The sequence below is a fragment of the Branchiostoma belcheri genome, unplaced genomic scaffold (genome assembly GCF_001625305.1).
Source record: "Branchiostoma belcheri isolate BF01 breed outbred unplaced genomic scaffold, Haploidv18h27 scaffold32, whole genome shotgun sequence".
In the NCBI taxonomy this organism is placed as follows: Eukaryota; Metazoa; Chordata; class Leptocardii; order Amphioxiformes; family Branchiostomatidae; genus Branchiostoma; species Branchiostoma belcheri.
Window position 1 is genome coordinate 2,566,830 of NW_017803932.1, and position 21,934 is coordinate 2,588,763.

General features: G+C 40.8%; 1 protein-coding gene across 2 annotated transcripts in view; it reads left to right on the top strand.

Moving 5' to 3' along the window:
- The first annotated feature begins 4,046 nt into the window (after positions 1 to 4,046).
- The window catches only part of LOC109474969 (WD repeat-containing protein 64-like), a 22,874-nt gene continuing 4,986 nt past the window's right edge, over positions 4,047 to 21,934 (top strand). The window contains exons 1-27 of one of the 2 annotated variants that reach the window (XM_019775465.1): positions 4,047 to 4,660; positions 7,368 to 7,498; positions 8,066 to 8,171; positions 8,303 to 8,409; positions 8,539 to 8,568; positions 8,934 to 8,987; positions 9,250 to 9,306; positions 9,649 to 9,754; positions 11,048 to 11,153; positions 11,606 to 11,746; positions 11,918 to 11,997; positions 12,197 to 12,250; positions 12,368 to 12,453; positions 13,736 to 13,777; positions 14,228 to 14,312; positions 14,584 to 14,732; positions 14,969 to 15,092; positions 15,400 to 15,569; positions 15,752 to 15,845; positions 16,001 to 16,059; positions 16,217 to 16,341; positions 16,478 to 16,633; positions 16,987 to 17,152; positions 17,416 to 17,488; positions 17,781 to 17,950; positions 20,690 to 20,795; positions 21,204 to 21,265. In XM_019775465.1, the coding sequence (XP_019631024.1) occupies positions 4,504 to 4,660; positions 7,368 to 7,498; positions 8,066 to 8,171; positions 8,303 to 8,409; positions 8,539 to 8,568; positions 8,934 to 8,987; positions 9,250 to 9,306; positions 9,649 to 9,754; positions 11,048 to 11,153; positions 11,606 to 11,746; positions 11,918 to 11,997; positions 12,197 to 12,250; positions 12,368 to 12,453; positions 13,736 to 13,777; positions 14,228 to 14,312; positions 14,584 to 14,732; positions 14,969 to 15,092; positions 15,400 to 15,569; positions 15,752 to 15,845; positions 16,001 to 16,059; positions 16,217 to 16,341; positions 16,478 to 16,633; positions 16,987 to 17,152; positions 17,416 to 17,488; positions 17,781 to 17,950; positions 20,690 to 20,795; positions 21,204 to 21,265 (2,796 nt within the window). In that variant the 5' untranslated portion in view covers positions 4,047 to 4,503. The remainder of the gene's footprint in view (positions 4,661 to 7,367; positions 7,499 to 8,065; positions 8,172 to 8,302; positions 8,410 to 8,538; positions 8,569 to 8,933; positions 8,988 to 9,249; positions 9,307 to 9,648; positions 9,755 to 11,047; positions 11,154 to 11,605; positions 11,747 to 11,917; positions 11,998 to 12,196; positions 12,251 to 12,367; positions 12,454 to 13,735; positions 13,778 to 14,227; positions 14,313 to 14,583; positions 14,733 to 14,968; positions 15,093 to 15,399; positions 15,570 to 15,751; positions 15,846 to 16,000; positions 16,060 to 16,216; positions 16,342 to 16,477; positions 16,634 to 16,986; positions 17,153 to 17,415; positions 17,489 to 17,780; positions 17,951 to 20,689; positions 20,796 to 21,203; positions 21,266 to 21,934) is intronic. The other variant, XM_019775464.1, reaches the window with a different exon arrangement.

A 21,934-nucleotide genomic window follows, 5' to 3' on the forward strand; every position in this document is an offset into this window, starting at 1 on the left:
GGCTTTCTGAACAGTGAACAGTTTAGCATTTTCTATTTAGAACGTCTTTTCAGCTTGTACAATTTGCTATTTACGAAATTATCATGAAATGAAAGGCTTTTTACTTGGATTGTTTAGAAAACAATATTTAAATGAACTGAGCATATTGTAAATGCCTTTAGACAATATGACACCAAGGTGATTACCAAAGGCTGGAAAATAACAGCACTGAAAGTATACATTCAATGTAGTCTGGAGGTTGGTTTTAATCATATACTATTATATTATGATTGAGAATTTTAGTTTGTACGGCGTTCCAAAAGTGCATTTGTTGGAGACGCTCCTGCAAGCTTCGCAATCGTGACAATCGCCCGCCTCGGGCATCTCTTTTTACAAAACTTATGTTTGCAAAAATAAAACACAAAAATGCAAAAAGTCTGCCAGGGCTGGTTTGTACTGACTTGTCTGGGGTGCGGGGGCATGAAAATTTGGAATGTATCAGGAGAACTGTGCATATTTATTGTAAACGTCATTGGCCAAATCTTGATTTAAATATTCTAACTGCTAATCATCTAAGTGAAACAAAGTCAATCAAATTCATTTCATACTTAATTGTAACATTTTTAAAACATATCATATTATATGTCTGTGATATATAATAAGTTAGTTCTAGAGTTAATTTACTTACTTACTTACTCTGATTCAAGCAAAGACACTCATTCACCAAAAGAAGGTACAGGTTGAGCTGTCCTAGATATTAGTACAACTTTGTTTTTCTTCCTCATTTGCCAAAGTCTCAAAAGTACACATGTGGAAAACTAAAGCAAATGTCTACATGTCAACGTGCGCACAATGGTCTGTAGATCTAGAGAAAATGGTCTATTTTCAAAATAGGACCAGTGCTATAAGGAAATGAAAGTGTTTTGCTATGTGCTTTTAAATTGTTTTCAACCTTTTAGTTTTAGCACATTACATCATGAAATGAGACTTTTCATCTCTCTTAATTTTAGTTCCCCAGAAACAGGAACACTATCCTTGCAGGATAGAAGACATGTTTCAGTTCATTCAGAAACAAGTCTGGTCTAATTACTGGACCACAAATCACACATAAATGGGCCATGGGTCTATTAGATCATACAAATCGATCATAAAATGTCACAGTGAAGGGCAATATATGGCCGTTTTTGTCAAGTTGGAGGAAAACCATGCATAGTACTGTTGTCAAAAATGCTACCGGTTTAAGGGGGCTCTGCATGGGGGTGGGCATAAGGATACTTGAAAAATTAATCCAATGCTTGCATAATGACAATATCCAGTAATTTAGGCCTGAATTGTTATAAATATATCAAGGAATAGTCGATGATGGCACAGTCAATGATGGAGATACTTTTCTCATTTGAATTGATTGACATTATATTGTAATGCAATTCTTACTGGTCTGGGATTTTTATTTGGTAAAATTTATTGCTGATTTGTTATTAGATGACGGATTTTTGATGAATTGGTTTCCTTATCTTATAAGCTGAGTAGAACCAGATGTTCTTGTATATGTAAATGCTAACTAGTTCATTTAATCCAATAATGAAAGCCTGAGTATATTTGGCAAACCTGTATTTTCAGTGGCCTTTAGTTGAATTTGCTTGTTTTTACTGTTATATTTAGCTTAAACGCCTCATATTCTTGGTCCTATTGCTAGATTGTCCATTTGGAGTACTTGTATCTACGTGTATGCACCCATGTGGCTTGTGCTTTTTGGTAGCTGGTTTCACACATGGTGTTCTGATAAACCCCCATACATAGCCTCCATATTATTTAGCACAAAGTGAATGCACAAAATTAATTTTGAAAGATAGTTACTAATGGAAATTAGAAATAATATGCGATAAATTGTGTAAAATCAGTTTAAATTTGCTTTTTAGGTATCCTTGTATCCCCCATGTGGAGCCCCAACGAATATTTCTAATTATTTTTAGCATTTTTCAACAATTGTCCATTGATCCCATGCAGCTGCACAAAAAATGTCCATGATTTACCCCGTAAAGAGACGTTGTTGGCTAATTTATTATGGTCCAAAACCCGGAAAACCCCCATAAAGACCCTTCGTTCACGGCCCGCGTTATGCGTGGCCCAATTAAACGACACTTGTTCTTGAATCAGCAGATGTTCCTCTTTCCAGCAACGGTAAAACCGTTCATCAAATTTGCCGCGTCACGGAGAAAAGGCTACTTAAAAATGACTAAAATTTAGAAAGATGAAAATTCTGTTTTCATTGGTTCTGGTAACCCCCTGGTATACCCTTTTAACTTCAATGTTGCATCTTCAATTTTTGTTTTGTAAAAGTAGAAGACCCATGCTATGTGACAAAAGAAACCCCATGTTCATATCTTTATCAGAATTACCGTGGTGTCCATTGTAATTTCAGTAATTTTCAGCCATAAATTGTTAGATTTTTGAGGGTCTCAGAGGGGGGTCCCAGAACTCCATAACGAAAAATACCTGGAGGGTTTTAACTATATGGCTGTTGATAGTTTCTCATACCTATCTCACATACAAAGTATGAGCCGATTTGGCCGACCCCCATCTTCCGGCCTCTGCCTGGTTTTCTCGTGCAATGACTCTTAAATCATATCATGGTACATGCCCAGCCTCTTCCCAGAACTGTGATCATTGAATATGCAACTACTGTTAAAAGGATAGTTATTTAACCCTGTCATGTAAATATTCTAACTTATTTTAACTGGTGAACTTTGTTAAATGTTATGGGTTTTTATGATTAGTCAAGTGTAGTGAACAAGTCAGAGCCCATGTTAGTAGCCCTGTAAGTATGTTCCTCCATGTCACGATATCAATAAAACAGTTACTGTTCTATATTTTTGTCACAATTAGCTGTAGTTAATTACTTTCTACTTAGTATCCTCTTCGTCCCTATCGAGACAAGGCCTAAGGAATCACTAGTCAAAGTAATTATTGAAATCACGGGCACAACAAAAGTACGCTATCATTGTAAAGGGGACATGCTGGCTGGTGAATGGGGTTGATGATGGCCGACGCCACTAACTGTACTAAAATAGCCACCCTACCGGCTCATCAAGGTGAGAAGGTCTGTTTGGTAAAGAGACCGAGGGTCCAATGTCACTGGTATCAGTCAAAGATAATTGCAGCTCCGTACGTTACCAGTTTATTATTGACAATACGAGGTCCCTCAAACTATCACTATCGACTGAGGACTCATCATGTATCTGAAAGTTGCAAGCTACATGTACTAAGATCGATTTAGACCATGCATCTTTTGGTCTTTTGTGTAATCTAACAGCGATGAAGCAGAAAATCGGAAACATACTGTTGATAGGACATATTCCCGTTAGTTAACCTTCATATCTAGCTAAAATACTAGCATAAGAACAACGTCTTACTAAGGATGTGGCTGAATTGTGTGCCCAAGGACATTAGTGTACCTATTCCTGCCGTTTTATTCAAACCATAACCTAAACCATTAAAAGATGTCAATGAAAGCATTTGGCAAAGCCTATAGCTAGAGAGATGGTAAAAGAGACTCTGTCTAACATACGCCTTTAGGATACACTTAATCTCCAAGTCCGACTTTGTAAATGCCAATATATGGACATCGGCTTACAAAGTAAGCAAAAAAGACGCACAAAAATAAAAGCAACATCTAAAGGACCCGGCAGTAACTGCTGCTCTTGTAGAGACTTTTACTGTGTAAAGTGGCAAAAATTGCAAATACATGCATTCTTATACAATATGGGCATTTGAGAGGAAACTTAGCGTTACAATTTCATGACTATGAATTCTGCACACAAAGTGCCATCTGCAGCTGACCATGAGGTACTGACAGCCAATGTGTTTATTTTGTTTGTTCCTAAACAAACACTCAGGTCAATTTTCCCTTGCATTGTCCTGACATAAAGACGACTAAGGCCATTTATGTAGAGTGAGAAAATGTAACTGAGATTCTTTGGGTCCCTAGGATTGAATGCCAAACAAACAATTAGTGAAAGAACCTCATTAGCATGTGAAAGGGACCGCCGCTAAATTTGTCACCAAACCATCGATATGGATCTTTTTACTTCAGACTGTTGCCTTAAGAGGGGTCTGTATAGAGACATTCTGATACAAAAAACGTGGTAACTGTCGAGTCCCAATGTCCGATTTCAGGGAATTTGCGTAGACAAGAGGTCGAACCTCGCAAGTATACTTCAAGGGAAACTTTTGGTTGCCTTTGATGGTTGGCGGTTGACACCTGTCGGCAGGTGAGACACGCGCGTAACCCCCATGCACGCCCACAACATGTGTTGCTTAGGTGACGTTACAGTTTAGAGGACACGAAGTGGAAGTGAGTTGAAGCCAGCTTGCTATGTGACAAGCTTTCTGTCCAGAATTCAATGGACTTAAACAGCTGTGTTGAGGTTGGATGTGGCCAGGCATCTACATCTGTACGTTACTGGACAAACCCATTGTAGGGCATCCCGTGCCGGGGTTGTCAGGTGGCCGGTGTGAGCAGGTATGTCGGCGGTACAGGCTGTCGGCGGCAGCGGGCTGCAGCGCCCGTACACACACGGCACGTTCCAGAGGAAGCTGAACCAGTTCGAGCGGCTGATAGCGGATATAACCCAACAGGACAGCGATGCCAGTCCCGAGGAGAAACGGCAAGCCATCAGCGGTGAGACACTAACACACCTGTTATGTTTGTCGTCAGTAGAAAAAGCAGCCCTAGGCAGTGTTTCTAATCCCATGGGACCATCTACATGCACGTGTGCTGGTTGCTATTTGCTGTGTGAGGTCGACCAAAGACTAATCAGGTGCTACTCTTTAGTTTAGCATTGAAACAAAATGTTTCTGAGTCTGTCAGCTGCCAAATACGTAATAGCTAAAAAAATCGAGGCGGTAAGGAGGTGTGCGGACAACTAGTCTACAACACAAACAGTCACAAGTCAGTCGGAACAGAACAACAGGTCATCTAACCCACCTAACATGCTAGTCATTTTTCCCTGTCTCAATGGATCACAGCACACTCAGCAAAATACAGACTACGAAATTCTGTAAATGTATACGTGTCAAAAGTCCTCCAGACATTAGGCCTAGGTTGTATCACTATATGGCCTCCTGCGGTCAGTATTGACCATGGTAAAATCCAACAGGTGTCCAGCTGTTGTGGCTGACAATTTGCTGTGTAAATGTTTTCCTGCAGACAGCGTTAATGTGTCAGACTAGTGCGAACAGCTGTTTATTTATTTTCCAATCCTCGTCGGTATACATGTGAAGTGGGACTATAAACCGATGTCAGAAAAAGACATACTAGTTAGTACGCCACAAGTACCAACGTTAGCCATCCGTATATCCTCCAAATTTGTATTCTAAGCAGCTCCATTCAGGTTTGACGTTCACCGTTCAATCAAGCACAAGTATTATTTCCCTTGTAAAGTAAGCATATCAGACGGATCGTTCTCACTACATTAAAGACAATCAAGAAGAGAAACAAACTGTGTTTAGTTACAACTCAGTCGACACATTTGTTTTAGAAAAACGAATGGTAGCGACGACCGGAATGTTTGCCTTCACGGTGTAAGGACACGACCCAATGGGAAACAATGGCCGGGGAACAGAGCGTTCTGTCCGCACCCATTCAGGCAGAAACAACGGGGTTAGACACGCAGCGAAGGGGTTACTTTTGCTCTGTGCACTTTGCCTACCGTTAGATTTATGTTCTCGAAAAAAGAAAACCTCTTGCTTTTGTACAACACGTTGAACAACATTGCAATGCAATGCGGGTTACGTCGACTTTTTTGAGGGGGGCAAGCAGGAGTATAGCGTCCATTTATTTTTAGATAGCTTACTCTTTTAATAGAACAATATCGATGTCCAAACGTAATGCTGTCATTTTATCACTTTCTGACTCTGACGTGGTAAAGTGACAGAAACATGGATATCACCTTGTCTATAACAACAGATGTTGCCCCTATTTAAACACCTGTACAACTAACCTGCCCGAGTTTGCATATGTGTGTAACCTAGCACCGTGCTGCCATTGTTGTTGTAACTGCTGTAACTAGGAACGTGTCAAGTTTTGAAGATATCCCGGGAGGGGCTTAGTATTAGCCCTTCAGACACCTGTTTGATGTAGAGAAGTGTGATGGGGTTTTAAGGCTGTCCAAAATACTGGAACTGCGGCTTAACGCCGCAGGACGTTATGCTCCCCCGCTAACGCGCAGGGTCAACTATTCAAGCAGTCTGGCAGAAGAAGCTATACCACCAGCCTCTGCTTGGAGAAGATCAGAAACCATGACGTTATTTGAGACGTATTTGTACCTACTGCCACTTTGAAACACTACCGTGCCTTTCGTCTGTCTTCTGACCAGATATGAACTTTGGTCATATGCCAGAATTTTACTTGTACCTGTGGTTTGTATTTGAAAGCTGGCTACAGAGTAAATTTGCACGAACGTTGTTACCTGTCGTGCTGGTGTTTACCCGCTTACTCGCGACCTTCCCGCGGTGTGTACAGTACTTGTCCACACTTGTTCTGAAGCCCGGTGGTTGAGAATGAGTGGCGCCGTCAGCAATCGTCAGGCTTATCTTTACAACATTCAAATCACCCTGTTGAGTTGCTATTGACCTTTAGTAATGTTTATAAATACTTCATCGACAAGTGTATGGACTTTCGTAAGATCTACGGCAAGTCAATAACCATACAAATGTAAAGACAGGTAAAATCGGCAAACGGACGTACGAGTTTATGTGCAAGTGATGAACAAATAACGTACAAATGACACACAGAGGGCGCTAGTAAGGACAGAAAGAAACCCGTGCGCTTCTGTCTCATCTGAGGACGCATTTTTAGGTATTGTCTTTGGTGAGTGTGAGTGTGCGCGTACATGTGTGTGTGTGTGTGTGTGTGTGTGTGTGTGTGTGTGTGTGTGTGTGTGTGTGCGTGCATGTGTGTGTGATTATTATACATCGCATGTTGCTATATGCATCGGCTTAACGTAATGTATGGCCCTTAATAATGTATATAAATCAAAGTAAATATATGGCCCTGGGAACAAGAAATCATGACGGCGATCCCTGTCCGTCGACATGTTTGTCACCATTACTGATTACAATGTTTGTCTAGCGGGGTAGGGTCAGTGTTTCGCACAGTTCCCATGGTCATATATACATCATTTCATGCCGACATATAGCAAATTGCGGTGTTTATCCGTCTAAACGCATACAATACAATATTTTGGTACATTTCGCCCATGTTTAAATTTTATACATATTATACTTTAAGTTTTCAAATATTCTGATTAACGCACACTACCTGGCACCTAACGTATTTTGTGTACATTTCGAAAAAATGATAATAATGTATCAAATGTTTTTTCCAGAGGGACTTCGCTATGAACAGTTCTGTGAGTCCATTCGGTCCTTGTTCGGTCCAGACATTCGGAACCAAGACCTCAAAGCTATCTTTCGGAAAATCTCCACCAATCCAGATGCGAAGGTGGACTGGAGCGAAGTAAGTCTCTTCATTCATTGATAAACCACGATTAGAGTCTTGGTGGACAAATCAATGTGACTGTTTTCCAACTAAACAAAATTAGAACTACCGGAATTTTTTGCCTAAATCGTTAGTCCTCTTCGGCTGTCTGACCCAAGCCCATTACATAGCATGAAAATAGCCGGGACGAGCTCAAAATGCTATTTTTGGCCAGAACTTTCAGCTGGTGTCCTCTCGATCACTACGCGATTTTTAGGGGAAGGCCGAAGTTCGCAGGTAACCAAATCCCGTTCGCTGTAACAGGGAAGATTGTCAGACGAGAAAACATCGACCCTGGGCCAATTTTGAAATCATAGTAATCACCCAATTCGCGATCGGCTCATTGGGATTGTGACGCCGGCTTTAGATTGGAAGATCAAAATACCTTTATCGAATGGAGAAACAGGGCATTCAAATCCTGTAGCGTACACCACACACATTGTGGAACTAGCTTATGTTGAACCTTAAGTAAATTGTAAACTTGCAATGATATCACACTGTAGCAGCCCCCCTTTACTGACCAGAGCATGTTTGATGGTTCTACAGCTGTTCGGGTACTTCCAGTCGGAGGTGCCGGAGGCAGAGCCAGCCATGACCGAGGACGCCAGCGTCTTCACCGTGTCGTTCCGCACGAGGGTCGGGGATGCCGCAGGTTTGACACCCGATTTTTTATACCGTAACAATCAAAACAGATTCCTTTTCCAAACAATTAGACTGGTATCTTCGATTGTGGACGTGCACGACGGTATCTACATTTAGTAATTGTATCTATCACTTCCACAGGGGACAGAAAGCGGAGGGATATCGCACAAGCCATCATTCACCTGAAGGAAGGTGACTTCTACATCACAGCTTCACAGAAAGGAACGCTTTCCATATACAACAGCAAGGTATACGTATTACATGTACATGTTAATCAAATGCAGGGTAATTTGCATTGAAGATTGTATACTAGTAGTTGTTACATCTAAATTCAGGCTAAACTTAACTCCTCTCTCTTTTTTTTTTCAAATTTCCAGTTGAAACTCCAGAGCTGCTGTGATTTGAATGTAAGTCTGTCGTTTTGTGTCATCAGGAGAGTTCGGAATTGTCTATCATTACCTTATCATTGTATAATTGTTGGGGGGTAGTTGTGTGCTTTATTTGTCGCTTGTGTGCTTGTACAGTTGAATGACAGCACACCACCGGGGAAATACCTGGGACACAGGAAGTTAGGTCCCAGCTAGCAGAAAGTTTGGGTGCCAGTGGGGAACGTATTTGACAGCAAAATTCCTAACAATAAAATGGAACAAGAATAAACTATAAACATATCATAAAGGTATGAAATCTTAAACGTTGTTGTTGTCTATTGCGTGGAACAGCAGTTTAATGCTGTTTAATTTGTGATTAATACATTGTCGCTGTGTACATACAGGATACAGCTTGGGTCACAGGGTGTGACTATCTACCACGGCTCCGGAGAGTGGCGGTGAGCTTCTACTCAACATGCTGCATGTGTATCCCAATTTTACATTGTAGACTAAATCTCTAGAGACCTTCTGAATGAGATTTCTGCAGTCATATATCATATACGTCTTGCAACTGGTTTGAGCTATCTTTGTACCTTGGTGAGTCTTGGTGAGTTTCTCAGTGTAATCCTCTATTATAAAAAATGTGATGTATTGTAATAATAAGTATTATGATGATGATGATGATGATTATATCAAGATTCTATCTTTACCTCAATCCAGGCTTGCACAGAAAGAAGTATTTTAATTTGGGACAACAGAGCAAAAAGCAAGAATCAGGTGAGCATTTCAGCTGTGTGGAAGTAACATCCACAGCATTGCTCTTTTTAAGGCATTAACAGGTATATTCATTCTGCAGCTGGGTGTAAACAATACTCAAAATATCTAAGCTATGGACAAAGTGAAATTATGACATTTAAAAAATTACCAGCTCATTATGCAAGTTCTCTTTTCATTATTATTCATTTAATGTCGTTTTCTTGTTGGTGTTACTTTTCGTTATATGTGTCACGAAGGGGCTGTTACACAGTATTACTTTCAAAACTCAGAGAATATGTTAATGGAATAATTAAAATGAGCATATATACCAAATTAATGTATTTTCTTTTCTTTTCTGTCTAGAATATTTTCACCATCAAACCCATGGAACACTCACCACAGTGCATGGCAGCGATCCCAGGCACTGACAGTACTCATGACGACACTTTACTGTTTGGAGATGATCAAGGTAGGGCATTAAAGCCCTGGGAGATCAGTGGTTCACATACAAAATAAGGACTATTGTTTGGCATTGATGCTGAAAATAGGAAAACTACTTTAGCCATACTCTTTGAGGTTACTCATTAACATTCATCCACCCATCATTCATAGAGATGTCTATTGCATCACCCCATACAGTCAAACCTGTATCCAACAACCACTCAAGGGACCAAGGAAAAATGGTTGTTGACTGGGAGTGGTTGGATGGTCCAGTTGGGGGGGGGGTCTGGTTGGTATCTTGGCAGGGTAGGCTCTTACAAATAAATAATTATAAGCAAAAAAGAAAATACAGAGTACATTTTGATAGTGAGATTTTATTGACATCACACACATATGACTTTGAAGTCAAAGTTATTACACAATTTCTCAGTTCAGTCTTCTAAATTTACAATCATGTGACTGATGCAAATTATACTTCATATCGTAGAATTTGAGGCAAAAAAGTGGAAAATAGCGGCAAGAAGTATGACAAAATATAGCCGTGGACGACTCTGGTACCCTTTTTGCATGATAATGCCGGGACAGAGTCGTGGTGCAATGCATAGGCCAAAACCAACCTTTGCCGTGCCGGGCCTCATGCAACGGGCCGGCCCCGGATTTTTGGTGTCCCTGGCTTCCCGACGCACTCACCTGCCGGGCCGGGGGGATAAGACCCTAAACAAACGCAGCATTTTACCACAACACGGCCTCGGAGCACGTAACTCCATACAAATCATCGGCGATCGGCGCCATTTTGAATTCAGGAATTGGTCCGCAAAACAGGTCGGACCCTGAGTTTACGACAGATTACGTCGTTATTTTCAACTCTCCAACGTTCAAGATGCAGGTATCATGACGTAATCTGTCGTAAACTCAGGGTCCGACCTGTTTTTGCGGACCAATTCCTGAATTCAAAATGGCGCCGATCGCCGATGATTTGTATGGAGTTACGTGCTCCGAGGCCGTGTTGTGGTAAAATGCTGCGTTTGTTTAGGGTCTTATCCCCCCGGCCCGGCAGGTGAGTGCGTCGGGAAGCCAGGGAGTTGGTTGGACTGACAGGTTTGACTGTAGTTAAGATATGCAGGAGTGCATTATACTGGAGGCGTTTCATTGTTTAGATTTTGATCTGTTTAGATGCATTTTCCCAGGATAGAGCGGAAATACGTGACTTGGCAGAATTAGGTTTAGTCAACATTACATGTATGCTCATTTGAATGACAATATCAGAATAAAATGTTGATATGATGTTGATATGATATGTTGATCTGTGTTTGTTACGCAGGGTTTGTCAACATGATGACTATTGCGTCCAAAGATCTTCACACCAAACATTCCAAGGGGGAGAGGAAGAACACAAACCCCATCATAGAGCCATCAAAACTCAGCAAGTAAGCTTCCACCTGGAACCACACTCGGACTGGTGTTAATCCATGTCTAAATGGTTCTTTATGCGTATAAAAAAAATGCCACATTTTGTCTTTTCCCACAGTGCTAACGTGTTAACATGTTAACGTCTAACCTATGTTAGGTTAGGTTCAACATTGCAATCTGTTCATGAATTTCAAAGTTAGCCATCTGGTAGGTATATAGAAGAACATCACATAATACAAAATAAATCAAGAAAATGAATAAATTATCAGACGTTTCAGACAGCATCTGCTATCCTATCTTTTGTCAGTGACAGAAGTTAAGTACAATCTGTATTAATCAGAATAAGACAGTTTACCCTACTGCGTTTCTGTGGGCAGTATGGTGCTGCTACAAGGGTATATCATACTTTATCATCATCATCTTTGTTCTGTTATAACAATTCAATACCTGATTTTTTTACATTATTCAGTCCAATCCTAAGACGTAAACTTCATGACGACTGGGTGCTGAAGATCAAGTACTTCCCGGAGCTGCGCTGTTTTGGGTCCTGCTCGCCCTCCAGTCTTCATTCCTTTGTTCTAGATGACCTTGACAGAATAAAAGACAACCAGTAAGTACGATCTAAATGTTTTTTTAAAACTCAGAACAAAAATAAAAAAACTTATTTTTTCATCTCAGGTAAGGAGTAAGTGGCCCGCTACAAGAACATATATTTCAGGAAGATGTATAATTTGTAGAGTCATATTATGATAATGTTCATTCAAAATTTTCTTTTCTGTAGGCCTGTTCGCAGTCTGTCAGTCTCAAAAGGAATTAACACATTTGCATACTGTGCACGTGCCAACGTCATAGCAACAGGAGGTAAGCCGTATCTTTGTTTACAGAGAATTCTACACACAGTATTGTTCTCAGTAGGATTCGTAACAGTGTTTGTGATTGGAGGGTAAGCAAAAGCAGGGTTCAAGGGATTTTGATTATTTTGCACATTTATGTCAAACTGAGCACCATGAGGCAATTCTGCAATAATCATTGACATTTTCATCTTTTATTTTATTTCTAGGCGTGGATAAGATCATCAGAATATGGCATCCAAACATCTTTTCAAGACCGACAGGTAAGTCTCTGAGAACCTGTCATATTCAGTCCACTAGTGCAACTTTCCTTTTTTAATCAATAAGGCTGTGGCGATTGGATAATACATGTACCATATCTGCATGTTCTATGTATTCAGGAAAGATGATTGGTCATCTCTTCACCATTGTGGAGATGGTTGTGAACGAGAAGGATCAGCATCTCATCAGTCTGTCTACTGCCAGGGTAAGGACCTGTCTGTCGTCATTGGTCCACCAGTAGTTAACGTAAATTGTACTGTGTGTACAGTTGTTTATATCTCTGTCTCCATACAGGACAGGGAAGTGTACAATGCAAATATACAAGATTTAAAAAGATGTATAAACATATAATAAAAAGCATAAGGTTAAAGGTTTGCTAGCCACAGACTTAAAATGGGGATAGGGAAGGCCTGTCATAAATTAAAGGTGCCCTAAGCGATATCAGGGCATTAAAATAGGAAATATTTAGAACAAGACAATCTGTATGGTATTGACACATACCACCAAGTATCAGCACATTTGCATCATTATTTCATACGTTTGGCGTTTGAAACAGCACAGAAACTAGCCCAGAGACAAGTTGCTTGATTTATCGGGGCCTCCATTTAATCGGCCCAAAAATCCACCAAGTAACCGTTTCCCGTCGACAATTTTCGGGAACTTCCGCGAAAAATGGAACGCGCTGCCTTGGTTCCATGGATCGAACGCAAGAGTTCGAAACCGATTGACTTCAAATTTGACGATTTTTGAATGGTCAGAACCTTGTATTCAATTCCTCTTTTTGTATATACTTGAATGTTATCATATCACTTATTATATCGCATGTGGTAGCCACATTCATACAGTTTCTCATACCAAGAAACGAATTTTATGACATTACGCGAAATGTATCAATATGTAGCGGAAACTCAGGATGACCTGCAGTTCGACTGATTCAGCGCGTTCGTGGTTAACCACGTGACTCGTCCTCGGCTCTGGTCGGAAGAAGTCGGAAGTGTTCGCGAGCGCTCGGAAATTTCAAAAATGGCCGACACCACTGCCGGTGGCGGGAGGCACGTAGTTTTTCACGGCGTTCGTACGGCAAAGCGGCATCGAATTTTTGCTCCATGACTATCGGTATGGGATAGGATAGGGTTGATTCAACATACTGCGTGAAAATGTGACAAAAAGACAGACTTTTGAAATTGAATGCTCCCAGCCTACTATCGGCCAGATATCGCTTAGGGCACCTTTAAGAGTTTAGAGGCACCCAGCAATCAGCACCATGGACAGTTGCTTCCAACTGTTCTTTAGCCATAGTTACAGTACTAAAATAATTATTTCTCTGTGGAATCACCCACAGTTAAAGCTAGATTATTTTAATGGATGGTTTAGATGCATTTTATTTTACATTTGAACATGTAACATTATACACCTAACATCCATGTTCCAGTCGCAGTTTTCTTTTGAGACTTAGACTTACTGGTGATGTTCTTTGTTTCATGCAGGTTTTCCGTGTGTGGGACATCCACACTCTCACCAGTTTGCAGGTATATCTCATTTTTATCTTTCATCTGTTCAATGGCACTGATTTCTTCATGAAGGCCAATTCACATGTTATTATTTATTTTTTATAATTAGAGCATCCTTTCTCACAAACAGTGAATTCTTTACCATAGGGAAGTAGTGTTCATTGTTTCCCACTACGGGGGCACTACAATCTGATGCTACAGTTTGAACAGGTTGTATGTTAAGGTCAATTAGATCGGCCACTCTTTCATTGGTTGAACCACAAATTATCATTCTGTCATTGGTTGAACTGCGTGTGATGTGTGATGTGTGATGGATTATCAAGATGTGTGATGTGTGATGGATTATCAAGATTAGTCTATTTCCCCTGCAGAATGGAATAACCTCCCAAGTTGGCCAATTTGATCTCTAGAATTGAATCAGTTCTCCCTCTGTAGTACTAACAATGATATACTGTGGCACTGCACCAGGTATTTACAGACAACGAGGAGCGTCCAGGCGAAAAGAGAATCTACTCCATGGCCTTTGACAGCAAGCACGACAGGCTGCTTACAGGTATTAAGAACACAGAGCAAAGATATTCAACTTTGCATCACAAACAAATACTTTTACATGATGTGTATTGCACAATCATGATTATATTATAATGAAATAAACCTCACTTTTAATGTCTAATGTTGTTTTCGGAGACAGCCCTATGTTCTGACGCCCCTATGTTCCAACATAGGGTTACAGGTTTATTAGGTTGAATACATGTTGAGTTGTGGGAGAATAGGGAGACATAGGTCTTTTAGGGTTGTTTTCACCTGCTCCCCTCCCACCCCAGGGTCCAGTGTGATTGACCAGTGGCCGCTGACCCGTGCGGTGCAGGACACGATGCAGGTCCCTCACACCCATGACCGCCCCATCAGTCAGGTGGTCCACAACAAGGAACTCAACCAAGTCGTCTCTATCTGCACCGAGTCTGTACTCAAGGTCAGGATAGCTCTTTGTATACATAATGCATTTTAAAAGTGCATCAATACTGAACAATATTGTTATACCTACATACACAATTCTTCTTCTGTTACTGTCATCCTTAACTGAGGTGAAGCATCATGATGCTTTTCAAGTAGATACTATTACAATGCGGCTTGATTATGGCTCACATGACGCACACCGAGTCAGTGATGCCCAGCCAAACTATATGTTATTGTCTGCATTTTGTTCAGGTGTGGGAGATGGATACTGGGAAGCTGGTGTACACCATCGTAGACGCACACGGACCCAATGTAGAGGTCACGTCTGTTGCCTTTGACAAAACTGGATACAGGATGGCAACTGGAGCTCTTGATGGTAAGTTGTGACTTATAGGCGATTTTGAAACTCATATAAGTTATAATCGACAATTCGGAGCAAATGCTGGGTGTTGACAGCCAAGTATCTATTAGCTGGCTTAAATGAGGCTTTGCCAACATGTGCTATTATGACAGCAACACTTTCAGCACCAAAGACAGCATCGTTTCTGTACTGCCCACTAAATCCTGGTCATCAACAGTAAAACTAGTCAGTCTTACACATGGGACAGCTTATAACAATTCATCATCAACATATTGTGAAGTTTTTTTTTCATCTCATTGCAACAACCCATCTGTATTGACAGGCTCCATCAAAGTGTGGGACTTTGGCAGTGGTCAGGAGATTAAGGTGCTGCCTGCACTGGCAGGGGAGAAGGATGAGGAGGCAGGCGTGACGGCACTGGCCTATGTGCTGTACGAGGAGCAGAGATGTATCACTGCCCTGGGCTGGAACAACAGACTCAGACTCATAGAGGTGGGTGTGTGGCCGGGGTAAGAGTCATGACAAAAATACACAGAAATGTAAGATAATGTTGAAGCCTGAAGGATATGATAATTTTCAACAAGTCAAGTGTCACTCTGGGGTACTTGACCGTGTTGCCTTTTGGGTGTTATTATCGGATATCACAGCTTACTACTAATATTATTACATTACAGGACAGTGGTGAGGTTGGTGAACTGAATGTACTCCTGGACTTTGTGGACTTGTACTGTCCTCGGGATAAATCATCAAGGAGTTCGTCAAGAAGTGGTAAGCTTCTGATTTACAAGATTCACTACAGTACTTGTCCAGAAAAAACAAAGAATAAATGGCTTGTGATGAAGTGTAACATTCAATGCAAATGAATTTACATTTTGGAATAATATGATAATTAACACATGATATCGTGTCTCCATCACCTGAAGGCAGTGACAGCCCCCTGAGTAGAAGCAGCATACCCCAGGTCACCAAGATGTTTGAAAAGGTTAGTATAATTTTCAGGATTATAACATGACAAATGCAAGTTGTCCAAATGGAATGAAATGTCATACAATCATTCATATCATAATAATCCATTCAATTATGTGATAAATACAAACTATATCTACTTCCCAGTTTGATATCCCTGATTCTTGTTTCAGGAGAACGTGCTGCAGACACATGAACTGAAGTGCACCACTATGCTGCCTCCTGACCAGCCGGCTACAGGCTGCACCAATGGCAACATCCTCATCTGGGACATTCAACGAACAGTCGTCAAAGACATGTGAGTAAACAAAGAGTCAATGGACCATTCTATAGGGAGGGTTGTGAAAGGGTTAGTTTTGTGCTCATGCTGTTAATCATTGTTTCCTTTTAAATTATTAACTATTTCAACAATTTCCCACAATGCATTTCTGCAGCTGGCGGCTGGATGAGGATGAGGATGAGGAGGAAGAGGAGGAGAACCAGGAGAACTCCCCCAGCAGGAGTCGCGCCAAGAGCGCAAACCCACACTCCGTCCACGCCTGCAGATTCCTCGTGCACAGGACACGCCGGCCTGATCCAGCTTACATCAAGTATGTATCAGTGTGATTATGTCAAGCATTATCTCCCATGCTGAACAAATATGAACCAAAACTAACTGCACATTGTGAGATATAAAAGAGAGCATTGAAAATGGGCATACATTCCTACACACTCCCACTCTTACTTTTTAACACAGTCTGCATTAATTTGGCTAGAAAAAGTAAAACGGTTTTAAGGTAAACTTTAAAAAAAAATTAATTTACTGCAAAACATCATGAACGGTACTGTATTGTCATAATGGGGTGTGCTGGAGAATCCATCCGTTCTTACATCTCAGTCATCATTACAAAATATAAGATGTTGAAATATTGTATCATGATTTTCTTATGATTTTTCCCACCAGGAGACTGACCAGACACCACGCTGTTCGGGAGGACATGCCGACAGAAGAAGACGAGACGGAAGGCAGCAGGCGAGCATCCATGATGTCAGAGCGGTCCCGTTCACAGACAATGACAATGGAGTCACGAACCCCCAGTTTCATTGACTCAAGAATGAGCCAAGCCAAGGTAATCACCTATTATCCTAAAGACCTAATATTTAAAATGCATAATATTGTATTGAGGGCATATGATTTGTGTCGTATGGGTATGATTTATTAAGATGACTGTAGCAATTTTTTCATCTGATAGTACTTCTTTGTATGTATACTTACTTCATAATATATACTACTTAAGATCCCCTTGTAATTTCACATGGCAATTTTGCAGTGACAGCATATTGCATGTAACAGGAGTGCAAGTTTAACAGTTTTGTTTCTCCCATATTCCAGACCCCAGATCAGGACCAGGCAGGCACTGAATCCAGAACGTCTGGTGTCCCCCAGAGTGGCATGGATGGTAACGGTAGGTCATTTCAATGTGCCACTAGCCATTTTAACCATTACGTTCTACTAACATAAGCACCAACTCAGTTTACCACCAATACCAAGACAAAGAAGTGTCAATGACCATAATCTGTGTCCATTTGTCTAGCTTCCTCTACCTTTTTTAATAATGGAGTCACATATAAAATATTGCAACATTTCCTAAATCATTACGTAAATTACGTCCTTATTTACCTATTACTCTATATGCACGATGATGGTCAGCGTTGAACGCATAGCTGTCTGTCCTGACTATGCTTCTTTGTGCACAGTGCGTATCTCGGAGCCGATGGATGCCCCGGCCACAGGTGCTGGTACAGATGAGGGGGAGAGAGAGAGCCAGACTGCGGGCGATCCCGTCATGAGTATGATAGAGACAACATACGAGCCTGTCTTGGTTTCATGTCACCACGACGCTCTCATTCGCTTCTGGAGCATGAAGGTAGAGTACAAGTGATGATTGTATGAGGTCACACTGATGTAATTTCTCGGTTTTCAATTTTTGGCAGAAATTTATTAAAGTTAAGAGAAACTAGAGTTCGGAGGACTCATGCCTTCGACAGATATTGTTTTGGAGGGTGTTGTGTGTGTGTGTAGTGTAGGTTTTTTGAAGATGATTATCGTAGTTATAGTGGTCAGAGAGTCCTTTTGTGAACGAAGCAACATACTATTTACCTAGCCTGTACCATGTCTAGGACTTTACCATGGCAAAATGGACGCCACTCAGCCCTGAAATCAGGAAATTTGGTTACAAATTTTTGCGAAATTATCTAGAAAAATCGGGATGTAACACCATAAATTTGGAAAGCAGTATACTGGCGCTGAGCTGGGAGTAGCCTGGTGCCGCCGTTCATACGTCTCAGAGTTTTAGCCCACAACAGCGCTGGACTTTGTATTACTGCGGAACACCACCGGCCTGTCCTCCAGGGACGCCCCAGGGGTATGCCTGGCAGTGCTAGGTCAGCCTCGGGTGACCTACCCAACACGCCTTTCCTGTCACTGCAATTTAACCTGAATATTGGAATAAATGTCTTCTTGTTGAAACGTAACATTTTCCACGATCGAGTAGATCCTTTAGTTGCCGGTTATACCTCAAGTCGGGGATACTGTTTGGCTATGTCCGTTTGGTTCGGGGATACTGTTTGGCTATATCCGTACTGTTTGGTAGCCCATATGGTGTACATTTTACCCTAGCCTTCCAATGTTGGCTTCTCAATTTCACCTCCACATGACCCATAGGAAGACTCCTAGTACAATCCTACCCAAAGTGTTTTTCCTTACGTACGCCCGATTATGCATGAGTTCTCAGCTAACACGACTTTCTTCTGATGGCCCAAGAAAGTTTCAAACCTGCCCTTTCACCCAGGTCATGCCAAGTTATTTTTTCATACTAGATCGTACAGTATACAGTCTTTTTGCCCGATAGAAACAAAATTTGTGATGTGGTTCAAATCATGTTTGCATCATAGTAACATACCGTATGCACAAATAACACAAATGCATGAATGTTTCGAGGCCAACTTTGCAGGAAATACCCCAAGGCCAGATGTGCCGCACTCTGAGGACACAGAGGTGTCAATTAGCAGCGGTTAAGCATGCAAGTTGTTGACAGGTGATGTTATTTCAACAAACAACTGTTAGAATATTTTTCCACGGTTGACAGCTCCCTGCCTGTAAATTGTTATTTTAACCTACATTTGTAGTAACGTTACATAAAACGACCGAGAAGGAGCAAAACTTGGCCTGCACTTATGAAAATGTTCTCACAAAATGTCCCATTGCACTTACCCACTACCTACTAGAGACTCCAAATTTGAAACCCTCAATCTAAACCCCTTGACCAATCCACAATAAAAAAAAAACAAGACATTGCTTTTCCACAACTTGAACTACTGACAAACTAACCAACAATCACCAAAAGCCCACTACAGCAACGTACGGACCTCCCACTTCGCCAATTTTGCAAGGGATCTGTTGCTTCAACAAACAGGAAATTTTTTCCAGCTATCCTTGTTTGCATAAGTCAATGTAATCCGCAGAGGGTGGAAACCAAAAAGGTCTAGTGCAGTATAAAAGACATTTAGATTTCTTTTATCGATTAATCAAATTGGGTCACAATTTACATAATTAATATCTGTTAATGTTCCTCTTCCTCTTGATTAAATATGCCACCATTTTAATTGTTCTATTATGGAACGCAGCAGATTTATAGACTTTTGTCATTAATTATGTAAATTAGATCTTGATTTGCATAATTGTCATCTAATTAGGTCAAGCACCACTTTAGCTACCGAGATAGCAAAAATAACAACAATCCGTCAACCGGTTCTTGAGCTATCCTACTTCAAACATTTTCAAACAAATGCCTCTGCATTTCCCAAACAAGCTGCTACGGGACCCAAACTTATGGCACTTTTTTGTGAGCACAAGAGCTACGTACCATCTAAAAATCATGACCCTAGCACGTCCAGATCACGAGATTTAAAAACCAGAAGTTTCGCTGCAGTAATTTCTAATTCAATGACGTGGGGACCCCCCACGAAGCCCATATCCGAACTTGACCTTGGTATTTTCAATGGTAACTTGCCAACTAAAAAACATGAACATCCATTTAAAGATTCTCGAGTTATCTTGATGACAAGGAAAAACACAAAAAATAAAGGTCAACTGCAGTAACATAGAAACCCCCACGGGGCCCATCCTTGAACTTGACCTCGGCATTCTCAACGGTAACTTGCCCACTAAAAATCATGAACATCCATTTAAGGATACTCGAGATATCTTGATGACAAGGAAAAAACACCAAAAACCAAGGTCAACTACAGTGACTTAGGAACCCCCCACGAAGCCCATTTTTAGCCTTGACAATGGCCACCCCCAAATCAACCTGCCTGCCAAAAATCGTGAACCTCGGACCTTGCCTTCAAGAGTTATCGTGCCTAATCTGCCAAACAGTGCAAAAGCGATTTCATAGCCTTCTCCGAAGGCATAGCCTTCAGTCGAAGGCAATAAATCACTTTTAAGTCCAGGCTTTATTTCCAGTTTCAAAGACTTACAATAAATTGTGTTGTTTCAATCCACCCAATACAAACTTTTGAGGTCCTGGACTTTTATTTGGTACATTATAATGTTAGTAACACCTATGACATGTAATTCAATTCTGCTGTGTGACTGTTCTCAGGGAGAAATGCTGCGAGAGGTGTCTGCTCTGACCCGCCGGCAGGGCTCTCCTGTTACTGCCGTCTGTGCTGATGATGACTGTAACCTGCTCATCACTGCAGATCACAGTAAGATGCCTGGTCCTTTTGTATCCCCTCCTTTTGATTTTCCCAGTTTTAGTGGTTTGTAGTGTAATCTCTGAGTTGGTTTACAGTTTCACCTCTTAACTTACTAGAGTACATCATGACATCGGAACGACCACATAGAATAAAAAGTGCAACATGTAGTAGGCAATTCCTTCCAACTAGAGATGACTGCATGACGCCATCCACTGCAGTCTGCTCAATAACTTGCAAAATAGAATGACCTTTCCATGTTTTGATAATCTGTGTTTCAGACCTTAATGAGGCCTTGCCAACATGTGCTATCATGACAGCAACATTTTCAGCACCACAGACAGGACCATTTCTGTGCTGCCCCTTAAATCCTGGTCATCAACAGGAAACTAGTTAGTCTAACTAGTATTTGTGTTTCAGAGGGTTACATCACCATGTGGGACGTTGCAATATTCCTTGAGGATCCCACCTCAGAGAACAAGGTGAGTTGTTTCAAGTATTTAACCATAAACTGCTGCGTATATACTGACCTACGCAGTCAGAATTGATATAAAAACTACATTGTGCATACATTGCACGAGGAGAACCAAGTACAGCAACAGCAAATTTAACAGTATGAAGTCAGCAATTCAGCAATTACATGTCTGATACTACAGCGGAACTTTTTCTGAAATCATTACCTCCATGAAAAATAAGTCCAGATAGGAACAACATATTTTCATAATTTTTGGTGTGTAGGTAGCTGAGAGAGAGATGTACATGACTAAATGCAAATTATGCAAATGAGGACTTTATTTGCATAACTAATGAGGAAATTCTATAATTACAGTGTTTTACATTATACTACTTTCATACATGTAATGTATGTAATCTATGGCAGGGAGAACATCAACAGATACTAATTATGCAAATGATGACCTAATTTGCATAATTTATGCAAAAATTCTATGATTTCTTAATGGTGAATGATGGGAATGTCATACTTGGGACATCTGTAACTTAATCAAAAGTTAACATACATCGTGATGCATATATCATGTTAATGCAGAGGTAATTTGCATAATTAAAGAAGAAATTTACATTTACATATTAAGCCCATATTTCATGGAGGTATGTAGTCTCGGAATTCTTGTTGTTTTGTATTTCAGGAC